Genomic DNA, 24,016 nt, shown 5'->3' with positions numbered 1-24,016 from the left:
AGTCCCTCCACACATCTAAGGGAATTTAGTTAAAGCTTCCTTGGAGGGTTACTGCAGTCATTAAGGCCAAAGGTGGCCCAACACTAGATAGAAAAATGTGAATAAAAATCCAATTTCATCACCTTCAATGCTTCCCAACACTTCTGTCAGCATAGTGTAGTGCAGGGACTCACCCAACAATACGTCTGTAAAGAGCTGATACTCATCCATGGCCTCCTGACTGTCTAGGGGGGTGCTGAACGCTTCCAGTGCCGTCTCCTCCAAGGCTTCATCATCCCAGTCCTCATCTTCATCCTCTTCATCGTCCTCCCCAGCATTCTCCTGCATGGCTTGGCTGCCGGATTCCTCCTCGTCACTTGGGATCTCCTCTAAATGGAAGGTCATCAGGGAATTACTACTACGGCTATAAACCCCTATTCTCATAGTCCGAATTACACTCTGACTCCAGAGGTCCTCTGTGTAATGCAAGTGGGTTTACACTTTGACAATGACAACACAAAATGACACCCTCTCCTACCGTAGCAAGGCACTGGCAGAATACAGGAAGCCATAAGCAGTGCACTCTGGTGCCCCCTGCAGGACAACAGGGAGGTGCCCAATTTTCCTGCAGGATTACTACTGATCTCTCCATACTGGGGCAGAAGCTGCTTTATGATACAGATTAGCCAATCTGTTACATCAGATTAAAAAGATGTATGCACCCCAAAATGGTGGTAATAAAAAACTCAAGCTCACTGCGCAAATAAAAAAAATTTAAAAAAAAAGAGCCCCCACACAGACCACTAAAAAAATAATATTATGGCAATGCAAAGTAAAGTAATTTTTTTACCTTTTTTTTTAATGTTTTTCTATGTTTAAAAACACTATATAAATTTGGAATCACTGTACCAGAGAACAAAGTTCATGTATCATTTTTACTGTACGGTGAACGCTGCAAAAATGAAACCCACCAACAATGGCGCAAGTGCATTTTTTCCCCATTTCTCCCCACTCAAAAGTTTTTAAATACGTTTTCTGTATATTACATGGTACCATAAAAAAAAAAAGGAGCCCTCATACAGCTTGGTCAATGGAAAAATTAAAAAGGGTTATGGCTCTTGGAAGCCAGGGCTGAAAAAATGAAAATAACAAAAATGAAATTTTCTGGTCCTGAAGCGGTTAAAAATAAAGAGAAAAGATACACAAAACTGTATCTGGTCGCATTGATAATGAGCGTTATGGGGTTCACTTATTTGCATATAACCTGCTCAAGATTCAGAATGACAGCCACATGGCGAAAAACTCGCCTTGTGCGACAGATTTCGATGCATTTACCGTTTTCCTCCGCTTCGGTTTTGGTGGCGCGGGACGACGTCCGCTTGTCTGGATGGTCGCGGTGAGCGCACACTTGCCTCAGTCCGAGAAACAGGAGGAGAATGGAAGGCACAATAACGGAGGCCACAGCGTGCACCGCCGGGGGTCTGCTGGGAAGCTCCATGAGGATGCTGAGGCCGATTATACACATCTTCCGGTCATGTAGCCTACAGAGAAAACACAGCTGGTAAGGATCCGAGGCCCAGAGGTGGCATTGGGGTACCACCGACCTCAAAGGGGATCCCGACAAAGACCTACTAAGGGCATACAAGTGGGTAGCCCATATGAGATGACCATCTAAGACACCATACCATACCCATCCCCTGAGCAAGGAGCACCAGGTCTAAGCTATGACTGATGGGCGTTACTTACCCGAGAAAGCAGTCAGTGTCGTTCACCCACTGATTGATGAATTGCGCAGTGATGGGCTCCGAGCTGTGTGGGAATCGGATCTGTTCCAGGGTGTTCATGAGCAGCGCCGGATTATAGTAGAGGGCGGCGATGACCACTTGAAGACACATGGTGCGCAGCTCGCTGGATTTAACTCCTCGCGTTAAGCGTTCCAACACAGCTTCTACGAAGAGCGGGATACACTGAAGGAAAACAACAACATCTCTTATGTGACTGCAGTCCTCTGAGCATCCGGCACTAGAATGGGCCCCCTAAAAGAGGAGCAGTGGAAATAGGAATCACAGACTCCCACTTTACACAGAGCCTTCTAGGTCAGGTTTCAAGTCACACCCAATAGAGTCATTCAAAGCACAACTAGAGCCTTGAGGGTGGGGTCACTACTGTATGGTCAATCTAAGCCCCTCCCTGACCTCAGATTAGCCCTTCACAATCATTACACAGATACTAGGGCACACATTCTAAAAGACCCTAATAGTGTCAAAGAGTTTCCAGGATCATCCACAAACAGCGCCACTCTTCTATAGGTGGCTGTGTCTGGAATGGCAGCTCAGCTCAATTTACTTGACTAAAGATGAGCTGTAATACCGTACACTAATAGGATAAAAAATATATATATTATTATGTACTGGTGGTAATGTAGATATTAAAAGGGTTGTCCAGGCTTAGAATTACATGGATGCTTTCTTCCAAACATAACGCCACCCTTGTTCGTGGGTTGTGTCTAGTATTGCAGCTCAGCTCCTATTCACTTCATTGAAGCTGATCTACAATACCACACACAACCCTATTGACAAGGGTGGCGCTGCATTAGAAAAACATGGCTGCTTTCTTTAAACCCTTCAAAAACCACCTTTAAAAGGGGTTGTCCAGTTGTAAACTATTGATCGCCTTTCCTCAGGATAGGTCATCAATAGTAGTTCAGTGGGGGAAGGGGTTGTCAGTCACCAGGGACCCTGCCAATTAGCTGTTTGCAGAAAATATGCAGCAAGCAGATTTCTGCAAAAAGCAAACAGCTTTGTTCTCAATGTAGTGGCCACGCTTTGTATGGCATTGAAATGAATGGGGATTTTGCTGCAATACCAAGCCTGGCCACTGCAGTGAGAACGCAGATGTCCACTTACTGTAGAAATCAACTCTGTGCACTGGCCCTGCAAACAGCTGAAAGCCTGGGATTGCACGTGACGGCCCCCCTCGGATTTTCTATTTATGACCTATCCTGAGGATAGACCATCCAAAAGTAGTAGAGGAAGTGGCAGCATAGATGGTAGATTTCAAATAAAACAAAAATCTTTATTACTAGAGATGAGCGAGTATACTCGCTAAGGCACATTACTCGAGCGAGTAGTGCCTTAGCTGAGTATCTCCCCGCTCGTCTCTAAAGATTCGGGGGCCGGCGGGGAGATCCCTCTCTCCCCCCCCCCGCTCCCTGCCGCAACTCACCTGTCACCGGCCCCTGAATCTTTAGAGACGAGCGGGGAAATACTCGGCTAAGGCACTACTCGCTCGAGTAATGTGCCTTAGCGAGTATACTCGCTCATCTCTAGTACTTTATGTTCTTTTAAAATAAGCAGGCTACCTTTCCGCTAGCATTGGCCTTTTTCAAGCTTGAGGATAGCTCATCAATAGTTTACAAGTAGAATACCCCTTAACCCCTTAATGACATGGCCTATTTTGGCCTTAAGGACGCAAGGATTTTTGATGGATTTTTTTCTCCATTTATCAAAAGTCATAATTGTTTTATTTTTCCGTCGACGCGGCCAAATAAGGGCTTGGTTTTTGCGCGGTGAACTGTAGTTTTTATCTGCGTCATTTTTGGGTACATTGTCTATATTGTAAAACTTTTTTTTTTTTTTTTAATGATAGCAGGGAGAGAAAACGCATGAATTCTGCCATAGATTTTTTATTTTTACAGCATTATTCATACAGCATAAATAAGACCATCCATTTTTTTCTGCGGGTCGGTACAGCGATACCAAAATTCTTACATTTTTTTAGGTTTTTCCACTTTTCTGCAATAAAAACTTTTTTTGGAATTTTTTTTTCTAGATCGGAGCATTCAAAGTCCTGTAACTTTTTTATTTTTTGATGTACGGAGCTCTATGAGGGCTTATTTTTTGCAAGACGAGCTGTAGTTTTTATTTACGCTTTTTTCTGTGCACAGTCAAAAGCATGTGCAACTTATTGTATGCGTCGTTACGGACGCGACAATACCAAATATGTGGGGGTTTTAATTTTTATACATTTTTTTTATGCTAATCTAAGAAAAAGCATTTAAAAAAGGGTTTTTTTAACTTTTTTTTTTTTAATTCTTTTTTTAATCGTTTACTGCCCTGCCATACCTTATCTCTTATACAGCGATCTGAGGCACTGGCAACACAGGGCGCCAGTGTCTGGCATCCTGTTGCCATGGCGACAGGCCGGGCTCTCGCGATAACATCGCGAGAGCCGGCCGAAGACACAGAGGGAGCGCGCTCCCTCTGTGAACTCTTTCCCTGCCGATGCCCCCTCGCTGTTGCAGCGGGACGCCGGCTGTGATCCCGCGCTATCCCCAGGACGTAAGGTTACATCCTGTTGTGGGAAGTACCCTGCTCCCAGGACGTAAACTTACGCCCTGGAGCGGGAAGGGGTTAAAGAGAGGCTGTCACCTACTTTTAGCTTATAAGCTAAGCTTGTAGGCTAAAAGTAGGTGATCCGCCGAGTCTGGAAATGTGAGCATTATACTTACCTTCTCCTGGTGTCAGAGCTGGAAGCTGCTGCTCAGTAGTCTGCCGATTACAAAATTAGAACGGGTGGACTACTTAGCATCATTAAGTGGCAGCTTCCAGCACGGACACCGGGGAAGATATGTATAACACTCACATCCCCGGACTCAGTTAGTCACCTACCTTCAGTCCATAACCTTAGCTTATAGGGATAATAGTAGGTGATAGATTCTCTTTAAAGGGGTTGTACCAGAATTATCAGTTATCCTCTGTTCACAGGATAGGGAATAACTTACTGATCGGTGGGGTCTCACCACTGAGACCACCAAAGATCCCAAGAACGAAGGTCCCATGTCCCCCATTCGTCTCACTGCGGGTCATTAGACCACCACAGTGAGGAGGAAGATGAATAGAGCAACGGTCGCACAAGGGCACTACAGCCATTTTCAAAAGGGACTCTGGAGGCAGTGGATGGAATGAATGAAACATCAGTCGCACATCCTCAGCCAACGCTCCATTCACTGTGATGGCACTGTGGTAGGAAAAGTGACCTCTCAGTGACAGGCAAGGCAAGGCATGAGACCTCCGTTCTCAGGGTTAGTAAGGGTCTTAGCAGTGAGATCCCCCATGATCAGTAAGTTATTACTATCCTGTAGACAGGGTATAACTTGTAATTCTGGTACAACCCCTTTAATGTAATATCATGAAAAAACTGCACAACATAAACCGTAGCCGTAGGTCAATCCCACTCCAAGATACCTGATCGATCCCTCTTCCTTTACACTGCAGGACGATGACCTCCAGAAGCTTGGCTGCGTGGCACTCAGCATCTTCCCCGGCTTCTCTCGTCAGCACCTGGAGGAGAAACAATTGTTGGGATGCCAGTTGTTAAAAGGGACATACAGTCCACTGAGAAAGATGTTCCAGGTTGTAAATTTTTAGATCACATGATCTCCATGTTTCCTTAAAGGGGTATCCAATTGAAAACATTTATTCCCTATGCACAGGATGGGAGATAAATGTCAGATCACTGCAGGTCCCACAGGGTACTGGCACTCCCAAATTCCCGCTGTGCAGTGGATAAAAGTCTTTCGTGGGAGCACCCCTTTTCCCCTGGTTGAAAATATATATCCTGGGTGGGAAGCAACTCCCATGAATGGACATATATTTACATCCTATGTATGGCAATGGCTCAGAAGGTGAACCTGTGTCATCCGCAGAGGGAGCCAGCTGTGACTGATAGCCTCCTGCTGCAACAGCGGGAATCAGCGACAGCACAGATCCCTGCTGTTAATCTCTTACATACCATGATCTATGTTGATCGCGGTAATGTAAAGAGTTCACAGAGGAAGAACGCTCCCTTTGTGAAGTCATCAGCCCGCCGTCATTTAATCGCAGAGGGCCGATGTGTTGCCATGGCAACTGGATGCCATAATCTGTGATCGCTATGACTAGCGATAATGCATTGCAGTACAGAAGTACTGCAGCGTATTATCAGTGTGATCAAAGCACTACAGGCTCAAGTCCCCTACATGTAAATAAGAAAATTTATGCATGTCCCCTCTTAGTTTTGCAACCATAACGACCTGCAAACACTTTTTTTTAAAAACTCTTTTATTAACCTGTAAACACTTTTTATCCTAAATGGCAGAAGCTTTATAATTTTTTTTAAATTTTATATTATATATTACATTTCTAGTAATTTATTCAGATTTTCTTCTGCTCATACAATACCCTTTTTCATCTTGGGTTTGACAAAAATTTCTATGAAAATACATTCCATACTTTACATTAACTGTTTTATGTTTATAAACGCGATAAAAGAAATTCATTGACATTAAAATCAGAGACAATGGCATGTAGCCATGAACTTTGTTTTCAGGAAATATCGATTTTGGGAGTCCAGAACACAACCAGCACTGAAAATTTACTAATATCTTCAAATATATGAATCATATCTAAAAAGGGGTTAAAGTAATATTAAAGTGAATAAGAACATTATCAATAAAATAAGACCGTGATCAGGTTTCTAGGACAAATAGTTTTCGTTTTATGGGTGAACTGATTTTGATGAAGCACGGGTTAACGTTATCATCCATGTGACCAGAAACTTTCAGAAACGCATTTTCTTACCAAATGGCAACTTTTGAGAGGGTAAAAATTTGAACATTGATCTTTTGCGACCGTCTTAGGCGAAAGCCCGCACTAACTGTCTTGCCACTAATTGTCTAACTTCCTGATGTCGTACAAATGTGACATTTGGCACAACCATTCTATAGGTCCTAAATAGGGAAAGTAAAGGGGTCACAACTTGATTATAGAATGCTAATTGCCAAAGTAAGTCAACCTATGTAATGTACCAAATCTAATTCTCTAACTTTGGCAGGAGCATTCTTTACATCTTCATAGGAAAAGTAAAGGGGTCACTACTTCAATATTCAATTCTAAGAGTGAAAAACTAAAAATCCACGATACATGATATAGATCTTTTCTCAGAAACCATAAAGCCCAGGGGAATGATTTATATACCAAGGAGAATCTACCTCACCTCTGTGTGCCTCTACCGAGGAGAATCTACCTCACCTCTATGTGCCTCTACCGAGGAGAATCTACCTCACCTCTATGTGCCTCTACCGAGGAGAATCTACCTCACCTCTGTGTGCCTATACCGAGGAGAATCTACCTCACCTCTGTGTGCCTATACCGAGGAGAATCTACCTCACCTCTGTGTGCCTATACCGAGGAGAATCTACCTCACCTCTGTGTGCCTATACCGAGGAGAATCTACCTCACCCCTGTGTGCCTATACCGAGGAGAATCTACCTCACCTCTGTGTGCCTATACCGAGGAGAATCTACCTCACCTCTGTGTGCCTATACCGAGGAGAATCTACCTCACCTCTGTGTGCCTATACCGAGGAGAATCTACCTCACCTCTGTGTGCCTATACCGAGGAGAATCTACCTCACCTCTGTGTGCCTATACCGAGGAGAATCTACGTCACCTCTGTGTGCCTATACCGAGGTGAATCTACCTCACCTTTTGAGGGAACCAACGAGAGGGAGGGCCAGGGAATTAGTACTAACTAACAAACAGGACTGAATAAAGGGGGTACAGTCACCACAATATAATCAACTTCCAGCTATCATTCAATAAGAAGCCTTATCAGGGAGAGACAAATAAACTAAAACTTTAGTAAAGCAAAATTTGATCAGCTTAGAACTACTATCGGCAACATTAATTGGGACAACATCCTCAAAAATATCAGTACAGACAACAAATGGGATACGTTTAAAAACATCCTAATCACCTCATGTGAGCAGTTCATTCCCTTTAAAAATAAAAGAACTTCAAGTAAAAGGAAACCAATGTGGCTCGACAAGACGGTAAGGGGGGCAATAAACGAAAAAAAGAAAGCGTTCAAACTACTAAAGAAGGCAGCGAAAACGCGCTACAATCGTACAGGGAAAAAAAACAAAATATGCAAAGATAAGATCAAAATTGCTGAGGAGGAGGCAGAAAGACTGATCGCCAAAGAGAGCAAAAACAACCCGAAACTATTTTTCAACTATATTAACAGCAAAATGATTTGCACCGAGAGCACTGGCCCTTTAACAAATAATGCAGGAGAAATCATTGAAGATGACGGAGGGAAGGCAAACCCATTAAATTGTTTCTTTTCAAGCGTATTCACAAACGAAAAGGAAATGCCATATGAGATGCAGGGGAATAAAATGAACCCCTCACAAAATATCTCATACCTAACGCAGGAGGAAGTGCGGAATGGGTTTAAAAAAAAAACAAAAAAACAAAAACAAAAAAAAAAAAACCATTGATCGCCAGACCCAGATGGAATACACCCAAGGGTACTAAGGGAACTAAGTAATGTGATAGCTAGGCCGCTATATCTAGTATTTGTGGATACTATCAAGACCAGGGTTGTACCATTTGATTGGCGCATTGCCAACGTGGTTCCAATTTACAAAAAGGGGTCCAAAAGTGAGATTGGTAACTACAGGCCGGTAAGTCTCACTTCAGTAACTGGAAAAATATTCGAGGCGTTTCTGAGAGACGCCATCAAAGAATACCTCAAGGAGAACAACGGTATAACTCGGAATAACCAATCTGATCAGCTTCTACGATGAAGTAAGCTCTAGGCTGGACCTGGGAGAGTCTATTGATCTCGTATATCTGGACTTCTCTAAAGCATTTGACACTGTGCCGCATAAGAGGCTGATATATAAAATCAGACAGCTCGGATTGGGTGAAAACATGTGTATCTGGGTAAAGAATTGGCTCAGAGATAGAAAGCAGAGGGTGGTAATAAATGATTCATACTCAGATTGGGTCACCGTCGCTAGTGGGGTGCCACAGGGTTCAGTATTAGGCCCTATTCTGTTCAATATATTTATCAATGACCTGATAGAGGGGCTGCACAGTAAAATATCAAGATTTGCAGATGACACAAAATTATACAATATAATCAATGCAACTGAGGACAATGTGCGGCTACAAACGGACCTAGATAAGCTGGGGGCTTGAGCAGAAAAATGGCAAATGAAGTTCAATGTTGAAAAATGTACGGTTATGCACATGGGCAGGAGAAACAGATGTCACCAATACACACTAAATGGGATACTACTAGGGAAAAGTGATATGGAAAAGAACCTGGGGTTACTAGTGGATTGTAGACTAAACTAGAGTAACCAATGCCAGTCAGCTGCTGCAAAAGCGAATAGAGTCTTGGGGTGCATTAAAAGAGTTATACGGGTGAGGGACGAGAACATTATCCTCCCACTATATAAGGCACTTGTCAGGCCCCACATGGAATACTGCGCACAGTTCTGGTCCCCGATGCTCAGGAAAGATGTTACAGTGCTTGAGAGGGTTCAAAGAAGGGCAACTAAACTAATACATGGAATAAATAATTGGGATTATTTACCCCGGAAAAAATACGGCTAAGGGGCGATCAAATAACTATGTATAAATACATGAGGGGACAATACAAGGATCTCTCCCATGATCTGTTCATACCCACAACTACGACGGTAACAAGAGGGCATCCGCTACGTCTAGAAGAAAGCAGGTTTCATCACCAACACAGAAAAGGGTTCTTTACTGTAAGAGCAGTTAGACTGTGGAACTCTCTGCCTGCGGATGTGGTGATGGCAAAATCCATAGAGGAGTTTAAAAGGGGACTTGATGTCTTTCTGGAGGAGAAGGATATTACAGGATATAAATCTTAGGTTAATTACTAATCCGGGTATACAGGCAGGTAGGAACTATTAGAGGTTGATCCAGGGATTAGTCTGATTGCCATTAGGGAGTCGGGAAGGAATTTTCCCCCAAAAGGGCTAATTGGCTCCTGCCTCTTGGTTTTTTTTTGCCTTCCTCTGGATCAACAACACAGGAGGATAAACAGGATGGACTAGATGGACACTGTCTTCATTCGGCCTTACATACTATGTTACTATGTTTAACTCTGTTTATATACCGAGGTGAATCTACCTCCCGTCTGTGTGTATATACCGAGGTGAATCTACCTCCCGTCTGTGTGTATATACCGAGGTGAATCTACCTCCCGTCTGTGTGTATATACCGAGGTGAATCTACCTCCCGTCTGTGTGTATATACCGAGGTGAATCTACCTCCCGTCTGTGTGTATATACCGAGGTGAATCTACCTCCCGTCTGTGTGTATATACCGAGGTGAATCTACCTCCCGTCTGTGTGTATATACCGAGGTGACTCTACCTCCCGTCTGTGTGTATATACCGAGGTGAATCTACCTCCCGTCTGTGTGTATATACCGAGGTGAATCTACCTCCCGTCTGTGTGTATATACCGAGGTGAATCTACCTCCCGTCTGTGTGTATATACCGAGGTGAATCTACCTCCCGTCTGTGTGTATATACCGAGGTGAATCTACCTCCCGTCTGTGTGTATATACCGAGGTGAATCTACCTCCCGTCTGTGTGTATATACCGAGGTGAATCTACCTCCCGTCTGTGTGTATATACCGAGGTGAATCTACCTCCCGTCTGTGTGTATATACCGAGGTGAATCTACCTCCCGTCTGTGTGTATATACCGAAAAGAATCTACCTGCAATCTGTGTGTATATACTGAGGAGAATCTACCTGCACTCTGTGTATATATACCGAGGAGAATCTACCTCCCCTCTATGTATATACTGAGGAGAAACTACCTCACGTCTGTGTGTGTATATACTAAGAATATACTGAAGGGCTAATAAAGTACATAAGGAACCGGTCATGCACTGCAGGGAACGAGCATGCCTTTAAGGCTAAGAAGGGGCTGCAATGTTCAATCTTGGGATAAATTTAAATAAAAGGGGGCGTTACCTTTAAGGGTAAAAAGTGAGGAGAGTGGGAGGAGTGGCATATTCCCTAGAGGGACATGGGTACAGGCAGCCTGAGGAGAATCTAACGCTCCTCTAAGTGCATACATATTCTATTTCTCGGCTCCTCTGAAGTAACCACGATTCCATAAAATTTTCTGTGCGAACAGGAAAAGTACCTGTACCAAACTAACTCGGGCGAAGCCGGGTACATTAGAGATATATATACATACAGTATATATATATATATATATATATATATATATAGTATTGCTGAATTCCTATAATTATTATTAGTATTATTATTACTACTATTATTTTTCCATGGACAGAGTTCTCTAACGAGCTCCAATTTTACTTAGTACCATTTTGGGCTACATACAGCTTTTTTCATCACTTTTAATTGTCCTTTTTTGGAGGCGAAATGGACAAAATAGCTTCTATTTATATATATAATTTTGTTATGGTCGTAATCGTACCGACCCACAGAAGATTTTTATTGCATCATTTAAGGCTGCATGATTTACGCTGTAAAAAAAAAAAATTGTGGCGTTTCCTCTCCCTGCCCTACAAAAAAATGAAATAAAAAAGTTATATGATACATTACGTGCACTCAAAATGTAACCAATAAAATCTACACTTCGCCGCGCAAAAGACATCCCTCATACGGCCGTGTCAACCGAAAAATAATTATTAAAAAAAGTTATGGCTTTTGAAAAATGGAGATTAAAATCCCTCCAACAAACGTCACGTTCTTACATCCAAAATGGGACGAATCACTCAGGGGTTGTCCAAAAGTAGAAAAATACATAGGTTCTCTTTCAGAAACAGCGCCTTACCTGTTTCATGAGTTGTGTGGTACTGCACCTGAGCTCCATCAAAAGGTTTGGTTGCAATACCACAAGAAACATACAGACAAGTGTGGCGCTGTTTTTGACAGAAAGCTACCTTTTTTTTTTCTACTTATGGATAACTCCTTTTAGGAAGGAAAACTTTTGTGATTCTAGGAGTGGGATTTGCGATCTACTTCACACACAGAATCCGGGAAGGACAGCAACCTCCCTGGTATTCAGGTTAGTGTGACAGGTACCCACGTATGACCGCCTCACCTTCTTACACATAGTGTAAATAATCTCCAGGTGCTTGGGGTTTGACAGCAGGGTCTCTGTGTCTACAGTAATGTAGTTGTGCAGCAGCGGCATCATATCTGCAGCAGAGACAAAATTACAATCAGTACAATGACAAAGTGACTGCAACAGAAGGTGAGGAGTTTACAGCAGTGGCACAGACAGCCGCAGATGTCACAACTACAATCTGAATTGGCAAAACGCCTGTAAGACAGCGGATAAGATGTCGAACCTGTAAAAAACTCGTAGCAATCCCTCTGAAAGACTTCAAACAGGATTCCGAGGAGCTGCCACATCTGCGGGGAAATGGTCTGGTTGGTGAGACTATAAGCCAAGGACAGGATCTCCTCATAGAACTCTGCAAAGTAGAAGAAGAGAGCGTGGGAAAGCAGAACAGTGAGAGCAGCTCTGGAGTATAATACAGGATGTAACTCAGGATCAGTACAGGATAAGTAATGTATGTACACAGTGACTCCACCAGCAGAATAGTGAGTGCAGCTCTGGAGTATAATATAGAATGTATACATATTACATAGTGTGTGACAGGGTCATGTCTATGTGGTGGTAATACCTATTATGTGTTTCTGGAGCACAAGCCCCACTATTTGCAGACAGATTCCCTCCAACTGCTGTTTCACCTGGTAAAAGAAAGAATAGTAGAAGTATATAACAAAATAACCAAACTTGCTGCAGATCATAAAGACTTTGTGTCACGTGGAAACTTACTTCTTTGTGATCTTCTACAACCGTCAAGACTATGTCAATCGTGTGCAGGATTCCCATCGCCATTACAGTTTTGTCTTCCACTTCTTCATATTCCTCGCTCTTCAGCACTTTCACGAAGATCTCCGCCTTTAAAAGACAACGCAGCGGGTACAGAGACTCAGCTGGACACAGACATGTCATAGAAGAGGATGACGGTCCTCAGCAGCGACTCTCCTACAGGTTATTCTAAAAAAGGTACAAGGGTTAAGCAGCGACCAAAAACAAATCGCCACTGCTCATCTCTGTGGGGCAAAAATTGCTGGGAAAAAAATGCCACTTATCAGGTTTTTTTTTTTACTTCCTCTAAAAATTTCAGGGGTCTGTTGGTGAAATCCTACTGGTAGCAAGATGCCATCATAACTGGTGTGAATCCCATGAGAAAAACAAGCTTATTCCCTTAATGACTGCCCATAGAGAAACAACAAAGGAGTCAGCAGCAAAAAAAGCATCCACGTCGGGTTGAACAGGTTGTCTGCAGCGCCCACTGTGGTCTAGATCCAGGTTACACCACCAGAAGTCATCGCACAAAAGAAGTTGACGTAGGCAGCAGTTGCGGTGCAAGTATAAATGGTCTTTATTCGTCCAAAGTGTGACGTTTCGACTCAATGAGTGTTTGTCAAATATACAAAATGTGTGAACAACAGACATACATATAGTGGTCCACCTCCAGAATGGACCAATCACAGAATACAACAAATCAACAGAATTAAAATCACCTGTAATCGCATTAGTCATCATGGCATGCTACATAGAGCTCCACAGTCATGCATCATCAGGACGTCATCACGCTAGCGGCCACATGATGGGGCCGCCCCTCATCTGCTGCGGCGTCACGACTGACGTCATCACGTCGGTAGTCACGTGATCAGGGCGTGTCGCATCCGCTGTTACATCCCTGCATGGAATGGCAGAAGGGGGCGTTCCTGCTCCTCACTTTGTAGTGTTTAGATGCATCAATTGCATAGAGAAGTACAATATATGTAAAACTTAACCATAGATGTTAAAAATGACATCGGATACAAGCAACTGTATAATCAATATATACAAAAGGATGAAGATCACACAAACCTGTTATCTAAACCGTTTGTTATATATTCCTGATCTATATAAGTATATATCCACTATATCCGTCAGTGTTTACTGATCAGTCAATTTTTACTCCTCAAAAGATGACCCCATTATTATGGAAATGTATATACACCACTATAGATCAAGTAGTAACTAAATGACAACCAGTAGATCAATTATATATAAACCAAATCAACATATTATAATAGCTCTGGTATATCAATAAATGGAAAAGACCACAGAAAAAAATATACCGATACAGGTACCATGTATATTGTCTCGCATGCCATGATGACTTGACGACCATTCTGTGAATACAAAAAAACATGTACGTGAGTTAAAAACACTAAAAATGGTATACCCAATGTGTACAAGGAAATTTCACAGAAACATAGAGACATTATATTCGTGGTTAAGACCTTTAGGTACCATAGTGTCTAACGTAAATATCCATCGTAGTTCTTTTTTTAACAATAATCCTAATCTATCTCCCCCCTCAGCATCTCAGGGACAGAATCAATAATGCGAAACTTTAACTGACTAGATGTATGTCCCCTCTCATGAAAATGGCGCGGTACCGGAAGGTCAAGTTTCCTGGTTCTTCAACATACGTTATATATCTGCTTACGTGCCCTTGCGGCCTACAGTATGTTGGGCAAACCATTCAAGAAGTCAGAAATAGAATTTCTAGCCACAAGAGCTCTATTCGAACCAGGAAACTTGACCTTCCGGTACCGCGCCATTTTCCTGAGAGGGGACATACAACTAGTCAGTTAAAGTTTCGCATTATTGATTCTGTCCCTGAGATGCTGAGGGGGGGAGATAGATTAGGATTATTGTTAAAAAAAGGACTACGATGGATATTTACGTTAGACACTATGGTACCTAAAGGTCTTAACCACGAATATAATGTCTCTATGTTTCTGTGAAATTTCCTTGTACACATTGGGTATACCATTTTTAGTGTTTTTTTAACTCACGTACATGTTTTTTTGTATTCACAGAATGGTCGTCAAGTCATCATGGCATGCGAGACAATATACATGGTACCTGTATCGGTATATTTTTTTCTGTGGTCTTTTCCATTTATTGATATACCAGAGCTATTATAATATGTTGATTTGGTTTATATATAATTGATCTACTGGTTGTCATTTAGTTACTACTTGATCTATAGTGGTGTATATACATTTCCATAATAATGGGGTCATCTTTTGAGGAGTAAAAATTGACTGATCAGTAAACACTGACGGATATAGTGGATATATACTTATATAGATCAGGAATATATAACAAACGGTTTAGATAACAGGTTTGTGTGATCTTCATCCTTTTGTATATATTGATTATACAGTTGCTTGTATCCGATGTCATTTTTAACATCTATGGTTAAGTTTTACATATATTGTACTTCTCTATGCAATTGATGCATCTAAACACTACAAAGTGAGGAGCAGGAACGCCCCCTTCTGCCATTCCATGCAGGGATGTAACAGCAGATGCGACACACCCCGATCACGTGACTACCGATGTGATGACGTCAGTCGTGACGCCGCGGCAGATGAGGGGCGGCCCCATCATGTGACCGCGAGCGTGATGACGTCCTGATGATGCATGACGCTGGGCCAAGTGAACACCCACTTTCTCTGTCGTTCTAGTGGGACAAAAAAAAAAAAAAAAGTCAAAATCCCACCTTTCGTCCTTAGACTAGTTTCACACAGCCTAGTGAGATTTTGGGCCGTGAAACTAAGCCCACTAATCGCACTCATGCTATGTCCCCAAGGATGCGAGGCATTTATGTCAAAACTGCTTCCCATCACTGTTAGGAAGTTGCAATCCTCCGACACTGCTTTCAGGCATTGCAACTATTTCCCATTGTATTCCGGCCCCATTGAAAACAATGTGCAAGTCGTTCAAGGGCACGACCAAAGATAGGACGTACTGCAATTTTCTGGGGTCCATAGTTATGCACCTTGCGAGATTTTCTCAGCCGTGTGAAAGCTGTCTTATATTATATATACACACACACATATAATTGTGAAAATAGCTAAATTTACATACCTCACCGGAAAATAAAAAAACTAAATAAAAAGTAACCAAAAAGTAATATCGATCATTAAATGGTACTATTGAAAAGTACAAGTCATCCCACAAAAAAAAACAAACAAACAAAAAAAAACCCAGACAGCACCATATACAGAAAAAAAATGTTAGGGGTCTTTCAATGCGGAGGTATAAAAAAAATAAATAAATTCAATTATATAAATTCGGTATCAATGTAATCATAGCGACCTGCAGAATTAACATATTGATGCTGCATAGAAAAAAAAAATTCCCAAAAATGCAAGAACAGCAGATTGTTTTAATATTCCGTTTTTTTCTAGAGACAAGATTAAGTGATCAAAATGCTTTATGTTCCAAAAAGTAGGATCAATCAAGACTGGAGCTCATCCCACAATAAACAAGCCCTCATAGAGATCTGTTGAGGGGAAAAACAAACATTTTCTGACCCTTATAATGTGACAACGCACACAAAAAAAATTAAAAAGGGTTTTAATTGTGTACAAATAAATAGAAAAAGATCTATAAACTTTGTATCGCTGGACTCGTGCTGACCCAGAAAATTATCACATTACTTATTCTGCAGGCTCAGCACTGACAAAATAAAATTCAAAAAACAAAACAATGGTCTTATTTTTTTCCCCCAATTGCTCATTAAAAAAACGAGCCCCAATACGACCAAAAAATGAAAAAAAAAAAAGTTGTGGCTCTAAGGATGTGACAGTAAAAAAAACATAAAAAATAAAAAAACACAACACACATGAAAAATGAGTTGGTCATTAGGGCACAAAGAGGCTTCAGTACTAAGGGGTTAAAGGGATTATCCACTTCTATGTAAATAAAGTTGGATCACTTTATAATGAACTGATCCGCCACTTTCTAACGGTCTGCGTTTCAATTCCTCAACATTTAAAAAATCTCTGCTTGCTGTCATACGACCCAGTAGCTTTAATCTGCCACTGCTTAGTAGGCCAAGATTTCCAAAATTCCAACTAAAAATCCCCACTCCCAAGTTACCAGGTGACTGGTCATGTCGACCGCAATGGGCGCCACCTCCTGGCTGTATTCGCAGATCATCTTCTGAATGACATTGGTGAGGTCGTCATTTTCAGTCTCTCGTACTATGTGTAGAAGTTCCTGCATGACAGCTCGGATGTACGGCCTCATGTACTCCTTAGCTGGGAGATGCGGGGACATCAAATGCAACAGTCAAACTTTTATGTGTGAATCTGACGTTCCTATGGTGATTCGATAACTACTGCACTTACCTGCACCTTGGTTGCTTATTAATGTCTGCATGGCGATGGCGGCCTCCACTTTCACCGGCAGCTCTTTATCCTCCAGCAGACTCTTCTTGGCCAGCTCTATGGCATTCCTGAGGTTCAGCTCATTGTGGAATTTTAGTGTACTGAATGAGTGAAGCACCCAACAGCACTGGAAGAAAAAGTGAACAGAAGGTGATGCATAGAAAAAAAACTATACATCTGATGGGGTGGATAAAAGGTTCTGTTAGAAAAAGTGGAAGGAAGGTGACATGAAGGACAATTCTAGGGGAAAAATAAATACTGGAAGAAGAAGCGAAGAACAGTGGATGATGTTTAGGACATCCACGTAAGGATAACTTCACACCTGCGTTAAGAACCTCAGTTCGGAGGTTTCATCGCAGATCCGGTACAAAATGCTGGAAGAAAAAAAGTCATGCATGAAGGACTTTTTGGGCTGGCAAAATGCCGGACAGCTGAACAGAGACTAAACAGACACCTTAATGGTCAATGGGGTCTGGCAATGGAATGCCCCCAGGTGTAGAGCTGACAACGGGGACTGGTGTTGGTGGGAATGTCACCAACCAATCAGTACAGGACATCCCAGCTTCTGGACCTTCCAGAGTCCACTGTTGGCCGTGTTATTGGGAGATGGAGACCATCCAGTGTGTGCGGTGCGGCCACGTCCGGGAAGACCTCGTAAACTGACAAAACATGGACAACAAAGCCTTGTAGGAGCTGTGAAGACATCACAGACATCACACACACACACACACACCGTCTGCCCTCGCTCAGGAGGTCTCACGGGACATTTGAACATCCATTAGTACCAGAACCATCCGTAGGAAACGGCATGTGATGAGGCTCGGAGCGACGGACTGCAAGTGAGTGGAAGCAGGTGTTGTGGACAGATGAATCACAGTACACCATCTTCCGATCGGATGGTGGCACTTGGGTGTGGCGGTTACCCAGAGAGAGGTTTCTATGTGACTGCATCGTACCAACAGTGTAGTTTGGAAGGATTCTGTTATGGTGAGGGTGTGTGTGGGGCAGAGGAAAATCTATTCGGAAGGACTAGAAACATTGGTTATGTGAAGTCCATCCTCAACACCAATAGGTACAGAGACATTCCGGACAATGTGGCATCACCTGCCCTGTGTCAATACTTGGGTATAGCTCCGTGTCTCTACAAACATAATTGAGTACCATGTCATATGACACGCAGTGTTAAAGGGGTTGTCCCGCGCCGAAACGGGTTTTTGTTTTTTTTTAACCCCCCCCCCCCCCCCCGTTCGGCGCGAGACAACCCCGATGCAGGGGTTAAAAAAACAAACCGCTCAGCGCTTACCTGAATCCCGGCGGTCCGGCGTCTTCATACTTACCTGCTGAAGATGGCCGCCGGGGTCTGCTCCCTCCGTGGACCGCAGCTCTTCTGTGCGGTCCATTGCCGATTCCAGCCTCCTGATTGGCTGGAATCGGCACGTGACGGGGCGGAGCTACACAGAGCCGGCATTCTGCACGAGCGGCTCCATTGAAGAGAGCAGAAGACCCGGACTGCGCAAGCGCGGCTAATTTGGCCATCGGAGGGCGAAAATTAGTCGGCTCCATGGGAACGAGGACGCTAGCAACGGAGCAGGTAAGTAAAAAACGTTTTATAACTTCTGTATGGCTCATAATTAATGCACAATGTACATTACAAAGTGCATTATTATGGCCATACAGAAGTGTATAGACCCACTTGCTGCCGCGGGACAACCCCTTTAAGGTTTGAGGAGCACAGCGTCTGCAAACTTCATTGGCCAGCCTAAAGTTTTGCAACAAACTAGAACGCCATATCTGTGCCTGCCCAACACACCCTTCTTCATTATCTGAAGTTCTCTTTGAGGAATGGAGGCAAATCCCTCCACACATCTATGGAAATTTGGTGGAAAGCAGCCGAGGAGGGTTACTGCAGTCATTGAGGCCAAATACGGCCCAACACTGGACTGAAAAATGGAAATAAAATCTAATTTCATCATCTTCTATGTGCGTTCCAATACTTCTGTCAACATAGTGTACATGAAATGGAAATAAGGTAACATGAAGGATAATGCTGAGGGATAGTAATACTGCACAACTTTATATATGATGACATGAATAAAGATGAAAGATGGTAGAGGGTAAAATATGGGACAACAGTGGAGGAAAAGAATACAGGAAAAGGAAGGAAAGAAGAAAGGCTGCTCTTTAGGACGTCTTTTTAAGATACTGGTAACAAAGTGAAAGGAAGGCAACTTATAGGACAACACTTGGGGTTAATACTAATGGAAAAGAAAAGGAAGAACAGAAGATGAGGTTTAAGACATTCATTAAAGATACAGAAAACAAGGTGGAATTAAGGTGACATAGAACAACAGGTTTTGTTACTCACTGTAAAATCCTCTTCTCGGATGTTCATTGAGGGACACAGCTAAGACCTTGTTTTAGAGGTCTTGAAGATCCTGGAGTTCCTTGGACTTTATATGGGTTCAGAGGTTGACCCAATTCCCCTACTGACGAGGGACATTGTCACGTGGCCAGCCCACCAAAAAGACTGCAAAAGGCTACAGGGAGCAAGTGGTTGAAATTCCCCAGGAACGCAATATGGGCCAGATAAAGCTGCCCATGCAAAGGAGAAAACCCCCGCTCCCCCAACAGGCACTCCCATTACCCCGCTCTGATTGCGGGAGGTTTGGATAGGACTGTGGGGCAGTGCAAACTGTGTCAGTAAGCAAAGGAAGGGGCACGAAGGTGGAGGAGGAAGCGCAACTATGGAGGAGGAATTGGCTAGCCATGCATACTTACCTTCCCTGGAGGGGCGGAGCCACCTGCTGTGGCCTTGATGTCCAGCACGTTTTCTTGTTATGTCTCACCTCCTTTTGGTGGGGAAGGGAGGCCCAGGAAATTTGAGCAAGAGGATCTTCGCAGGTGGGTCAAAGAAAAGTTAGGGCTTCTCTGTGCCACCTTGCCTTCGGGAGGTAGTGAATCCTCAGGGGATTTAGTGCAACCCCAATGTCCCTCCTCCCACCCTGTAAAACCTGAAGTCCAAGGAACTCCAGGATCTTGAAGACCTCTAAAAACAAGGTCTTACCTGTGTTCCCTAATGACACAGCTGAGAAAGTGTGTAATGTACACATGAAACAGAAAGTAGGGAATATGAAGGCCAACACTGAAAGAGAAAGGAATCACAGAGGATGAGTGTAGGATGTCTATTTAAGATAATGAAGTACAAACTGGAAGGAGGGTGACACTGCAGTGTATATATATGCAGGGTAACATTCAGGACAGCACTGAGGGATAAGAATGCTGGAAGTGAGAGAAGAGAGTGGCGACATACAAGACACTTTATATAATGGCTGGATAATAGATAATAAAGAGGTAGGAGGGTGACATATAGGACAACACTGGGAGACAAAGTACAATTAGGAAAATAAACAGAAGATGATATTTAGGACATCGATCTAAGATACTGGAATACAAAACTAGAAGGATGGTGACATAGTACAAAACACATAATGTGTGCATAAAGAGGTAAGAGGGTGACATGCAGGAGTACACTGAGGGAGAATAACACTGAAAGTGAAAGAAGACATATCAGGCGATAAAGCGGAAGGAGGGTGACATAGAGCAAAAGCAGAAGAAAATTATGCTGGAAGGAAAAATAGATTATGTCTATGGCATCTATATAAAACATACTGGAATACAAAGTGGAAGGAGGGTGACCTATAGTACAAAACTGTGTAATATACAACATGGGAAGTGACAGACAACAATGGCTGACATGTAAGACAACAAACAACAGAATGTATTATCGTTGACTAAAAGACACCGAACAAAGTGGAAGGAGGGCGACATAAGACCAAATTGTGCAATGTATACATGAAAGGGTAAGAAGGTGACATGCAGGACAACACTGAGGGATAATATGTAAAGTGAAAGAATACATGACTGGATAAAAGACGCGAGATGACGGGAAGGCGGGTGCTATAAAAGACAACACCGTATAATCTATATCTAAAGGAGGGGTAATGATACTGGAGGACAAAATGGAAAGAGGGCGGGTTGTTAATGGCCGTACTCTTATATTTGGACAGACTCACCCGTGCTCGGACGTAGCCCAGCTCCGACATGAACAGGGGGAACACATGATTCTGAATGAACACCTCCATCTGATCCTTGTACACAGATTTCTGTAATTATATACATCTTGTTATGTATAGAATAAAGCAGTTATGCAATATGCCGCCCCATTATAGCCAAGTTAGTGGGCGACCTGGAAGGCCCATAACAGGTGTGAATGTGATACTACTTGTCTCTTGGAGTAACTCTGAACTTCCGACTAATCGAGCGGGCACACTCACAGGGGCAAGGCGTGCTATTGGCATGCTTCGTCTACCAGTCAATGCTCAAAGCTCAATGATAACAAACTTAACGAGGGCATCTTAATCAAAAGGGATCTGATGAGTACTCAGCTTGCTGGTGGGTAGTAAACAAATTACATGAAAGCGCTGCAGAATAAGTTGGAGCTATACAAATACCAAGTCGTCCCCCCCCCCTGATATTAGGCAACCATTACCATCAATAAAATGTCTGCCAGGGATCCTAAAACATGCAGAGCCCCATCTATTTTACGAGGGTCTACAGAGGACGCAGTGAGGATCTGGTAACAGAAGTTCATCATTTTTGGGAGGACCTGAAGCACAGAGACACAGTTAGCATTTCTTCACTATTACGATGGATGGAGATGTTCGCCACAGTCGTATCTCACCTCCTTCCTCTTCTTGGAGGCCGTATAGAGGAAGTTCTGAGCCGCTGTAGCAGGAGATATGTAATCTTCAAACACATCTACAGAGGATGAGAGAAGAGCGGCTCGTGTCACAGCAGCAAGCAATAGCTGACATGGTACAAGGGATGTTCTGATGTGACCGAGTGGGGAAGGGACACAGGTCTTACCGAACTTCATGCGGATGTACTCATAGGGGTCATCCTGCCATAAGTCCTCGTCTTCATCCTTGTAGCACATAAGAGGGAATATGACTTCCTCTGAAATGCTCTAGGAGAAAGGAGGTGACAACCAAAGTACTAACCTATGGACGTAAGCCAATTAGCCTAACAGATATATGTGACCCCCAAATATAAAGCAGATTCATTGTGTACATCCATTACTTATCCTGCATTATACTCTAGAGCAGCACTCACTATTCCACTGGTGGAGTTACTGCGTACATACATTACTGTTCCTGAGTTACATCCTATATTATACTCTAGAGCTGCACTCACTATTCTGCTGGTGGAGTCTCTGTGTACATACATTACTGTTCCTGTACTGATCCTGAGTTACATCCTGTATTATACTCCAGAGCTGCACTCACTATTCTGCTGGTGGAGTCACTGTGTACATACATTACTTATCCTGTACTGATACTGAGTTATATCCTGTATTATACTCCAGAGCTGCACTCACTATTCTGCTGGTGGAGTCACTGTATACATAACATTACTTCTCCTGTGCTGATCCTGAGTTACATCTTGTATTATACCCCTGAGCTGCACCGACTATTCTGCTGGTGGAGTCACTGTGTACATACATTACTTATCCTGTACTGATACTGAGTTATATCCTGTATTATACTCCAGAGCTGCACTCACTATTCTGCTGGTGGAGTTACTGCGTACATATTATTACTTATCCTGTACTGACCCGGAAGAGTTACATCCTGTATTATACTCCAGAGCTGCACTCACTATTTTGCTGACTTTTCAGGGGTGACAGGACTCTATGTTGAGGACAAGACTCACCTGCATGTTTGGCTTCAGCATCTTCCAGGTGACGGCATGAGACACCCCCAGATTCAGGTAGTTTAGGGTTTGCTGCAGCACTCGGGGGGCCACGTACTGCTTCTGCCTTTGAAGTTCTAAGACTTTCAGAAGAACCTGCAGCAGTAACACATCTGTAGTCAATGATCTCTGATCAGTCTGTAACTTCCCACCACCACATAACCAATAAGTCCTAACATATTCACAGGAGCTTATAGAAAAACAGCTGAAATACGGAGAGGTCACATGGACTGTGTAATCTGTCCAAAAAATGGTTGATAAGACGAAGCGATAGATTGACATGGCACAGTAAAGTTAGATGCTCTTTGGTATTAAAGAACTGGTTGTTCAGCTGTAAATTACTGAGGACCCATCATTAGGATAGTTCATAAACAAGTAGATGAGAGAGAGTCTGCCAACTGGGACCCCCACCCTGCAGTGGCCAGGGTTGGTACTGCCAGCCAACTTCACATTCACTTTAATTGCTGTAATACCAAGCCTAGCTTACAGCTGATCGTTTGGGGTCCTGGGCGGTGTACTACTGCAGATCTACCCCAATGATAGGTCATCAATAGTTTACAACTGGACATCCCCTTTAATCTCTAATTAAATGGGTTTTACCATTAAACACATTTATTCCCTATTCACAGGATACGGACTACATGTCTGATTATTGGGGTACCGCTGGCAATCCGGAGAATGGAACACTGTGAATGGTGTGGCGATGTACAAGGATCGCTGTTTGTCCCAGTGGTTAGACTAGTGAAATCCCCTTTAAATTGGTATTTCGGTTACAGGACATTTTTTTCTAGTTTTCATCCATTGATGAAAACCGATAGATCGTGGGGCTCCGAACGCCGAGATCCCCACTGATCCCAAGAACAGGGGTCCTGTTTCCCCTTTCCTCCTCATTGCAGCCCTTGTAGCAAGGAGATTGAATGGAGTGATGTCATGCATGTGCGGTGCCACCCCGTTCACTTACAATAGGACTGACAGAAATAGCCCGCTACACATCGCTCGGCTATTTCTGTCAGCCCTATTTAAATTAATGGATTGGTGGTTGCGCCATTCAAT

General features: G+C 43.1%; 1 protein-coding gene across 1 annotated transcript in view; it reads right to left on the bottom strand.

Moving 5' to 3' along the window:
• IPO8 (importin 8) overlaps positions 1-24,016 on the bottom strand; it is a 39,707-nt gene that overhangs the window by 1,488 nt on the left and 14,203 nt on the right. Inside the window, exons 9-23 of the mRNA XM_066590866.1 lie at positions 22,925-23,059; positions 22,079-22,178; positions 21,894-21,970; positions 21,702-21,818; positions 21,226-21,315; positions 17,114-17,279; positions 16,863-17,023; positions 12,678-12,803; positions 12,523-12,589; positions 12,184-12,309; positions 11,934-12,031; positions 5,226-5,321; positions 1,726-1,946; positions 1,315-1,520; positions 174-368 (exon numbers count right to left, since the gene is read on the bottom strand). Of these exons, the coding sequence (XP_066446963.1) occupies positions 174-368; positions 1,315-1,520; positions 1,726-1,946; positions 5,226-5,321; positions 11,934-12,031; positions 12,184-12,309; positions 12,523-12,589; positions 12,678-12,803; positions 16,863-17,023; positions 17,114-17,279; positions 21,226-21,315; positions 21,702-21,818; positions 21,894-21,970; positions 22,079-22,178; positions 22,925-23,059 (1,981 nt within the window). The remainder of the gene's footprint in view (positions 1-173; positions 369-1,314; positions 1,521-1,725; positions 1,947-5,225; positions 5,322-11,933; positions 12,032-12,183; positions 12,310-12,522; positions 12,590-12,677; positions 12,804-16,862; positions 17,024-17,113; positions 17,280-21,225; positions 21,316-21,701; positions 21,819-21,893; positions 21,971-22,078; positions 22,179-22,924; positions 23,060-24,016) is intronic.

This window comes from Eleutherodactylus coqui, chromosome 2 (assembly GCF_035609145.1).
Source record: "Eleutherodactylus coqui strain aEleCoq1 chromosome 2, aEleCoq1.hap1, whole genome shotgun sequence".
In the NCBI taxonomy this organism is placed as follows: Eukaryota; Metazoa; Chordata; class Amphibia; order Anura; family Eleutherodactylidae; genus Eleutherodactylus; species Eleutherodactylus coqui.
Note: the sequence above shows the minus strand (reverse complement) of the source record. Positions and strands in the feature narration are given on the sequence as shown.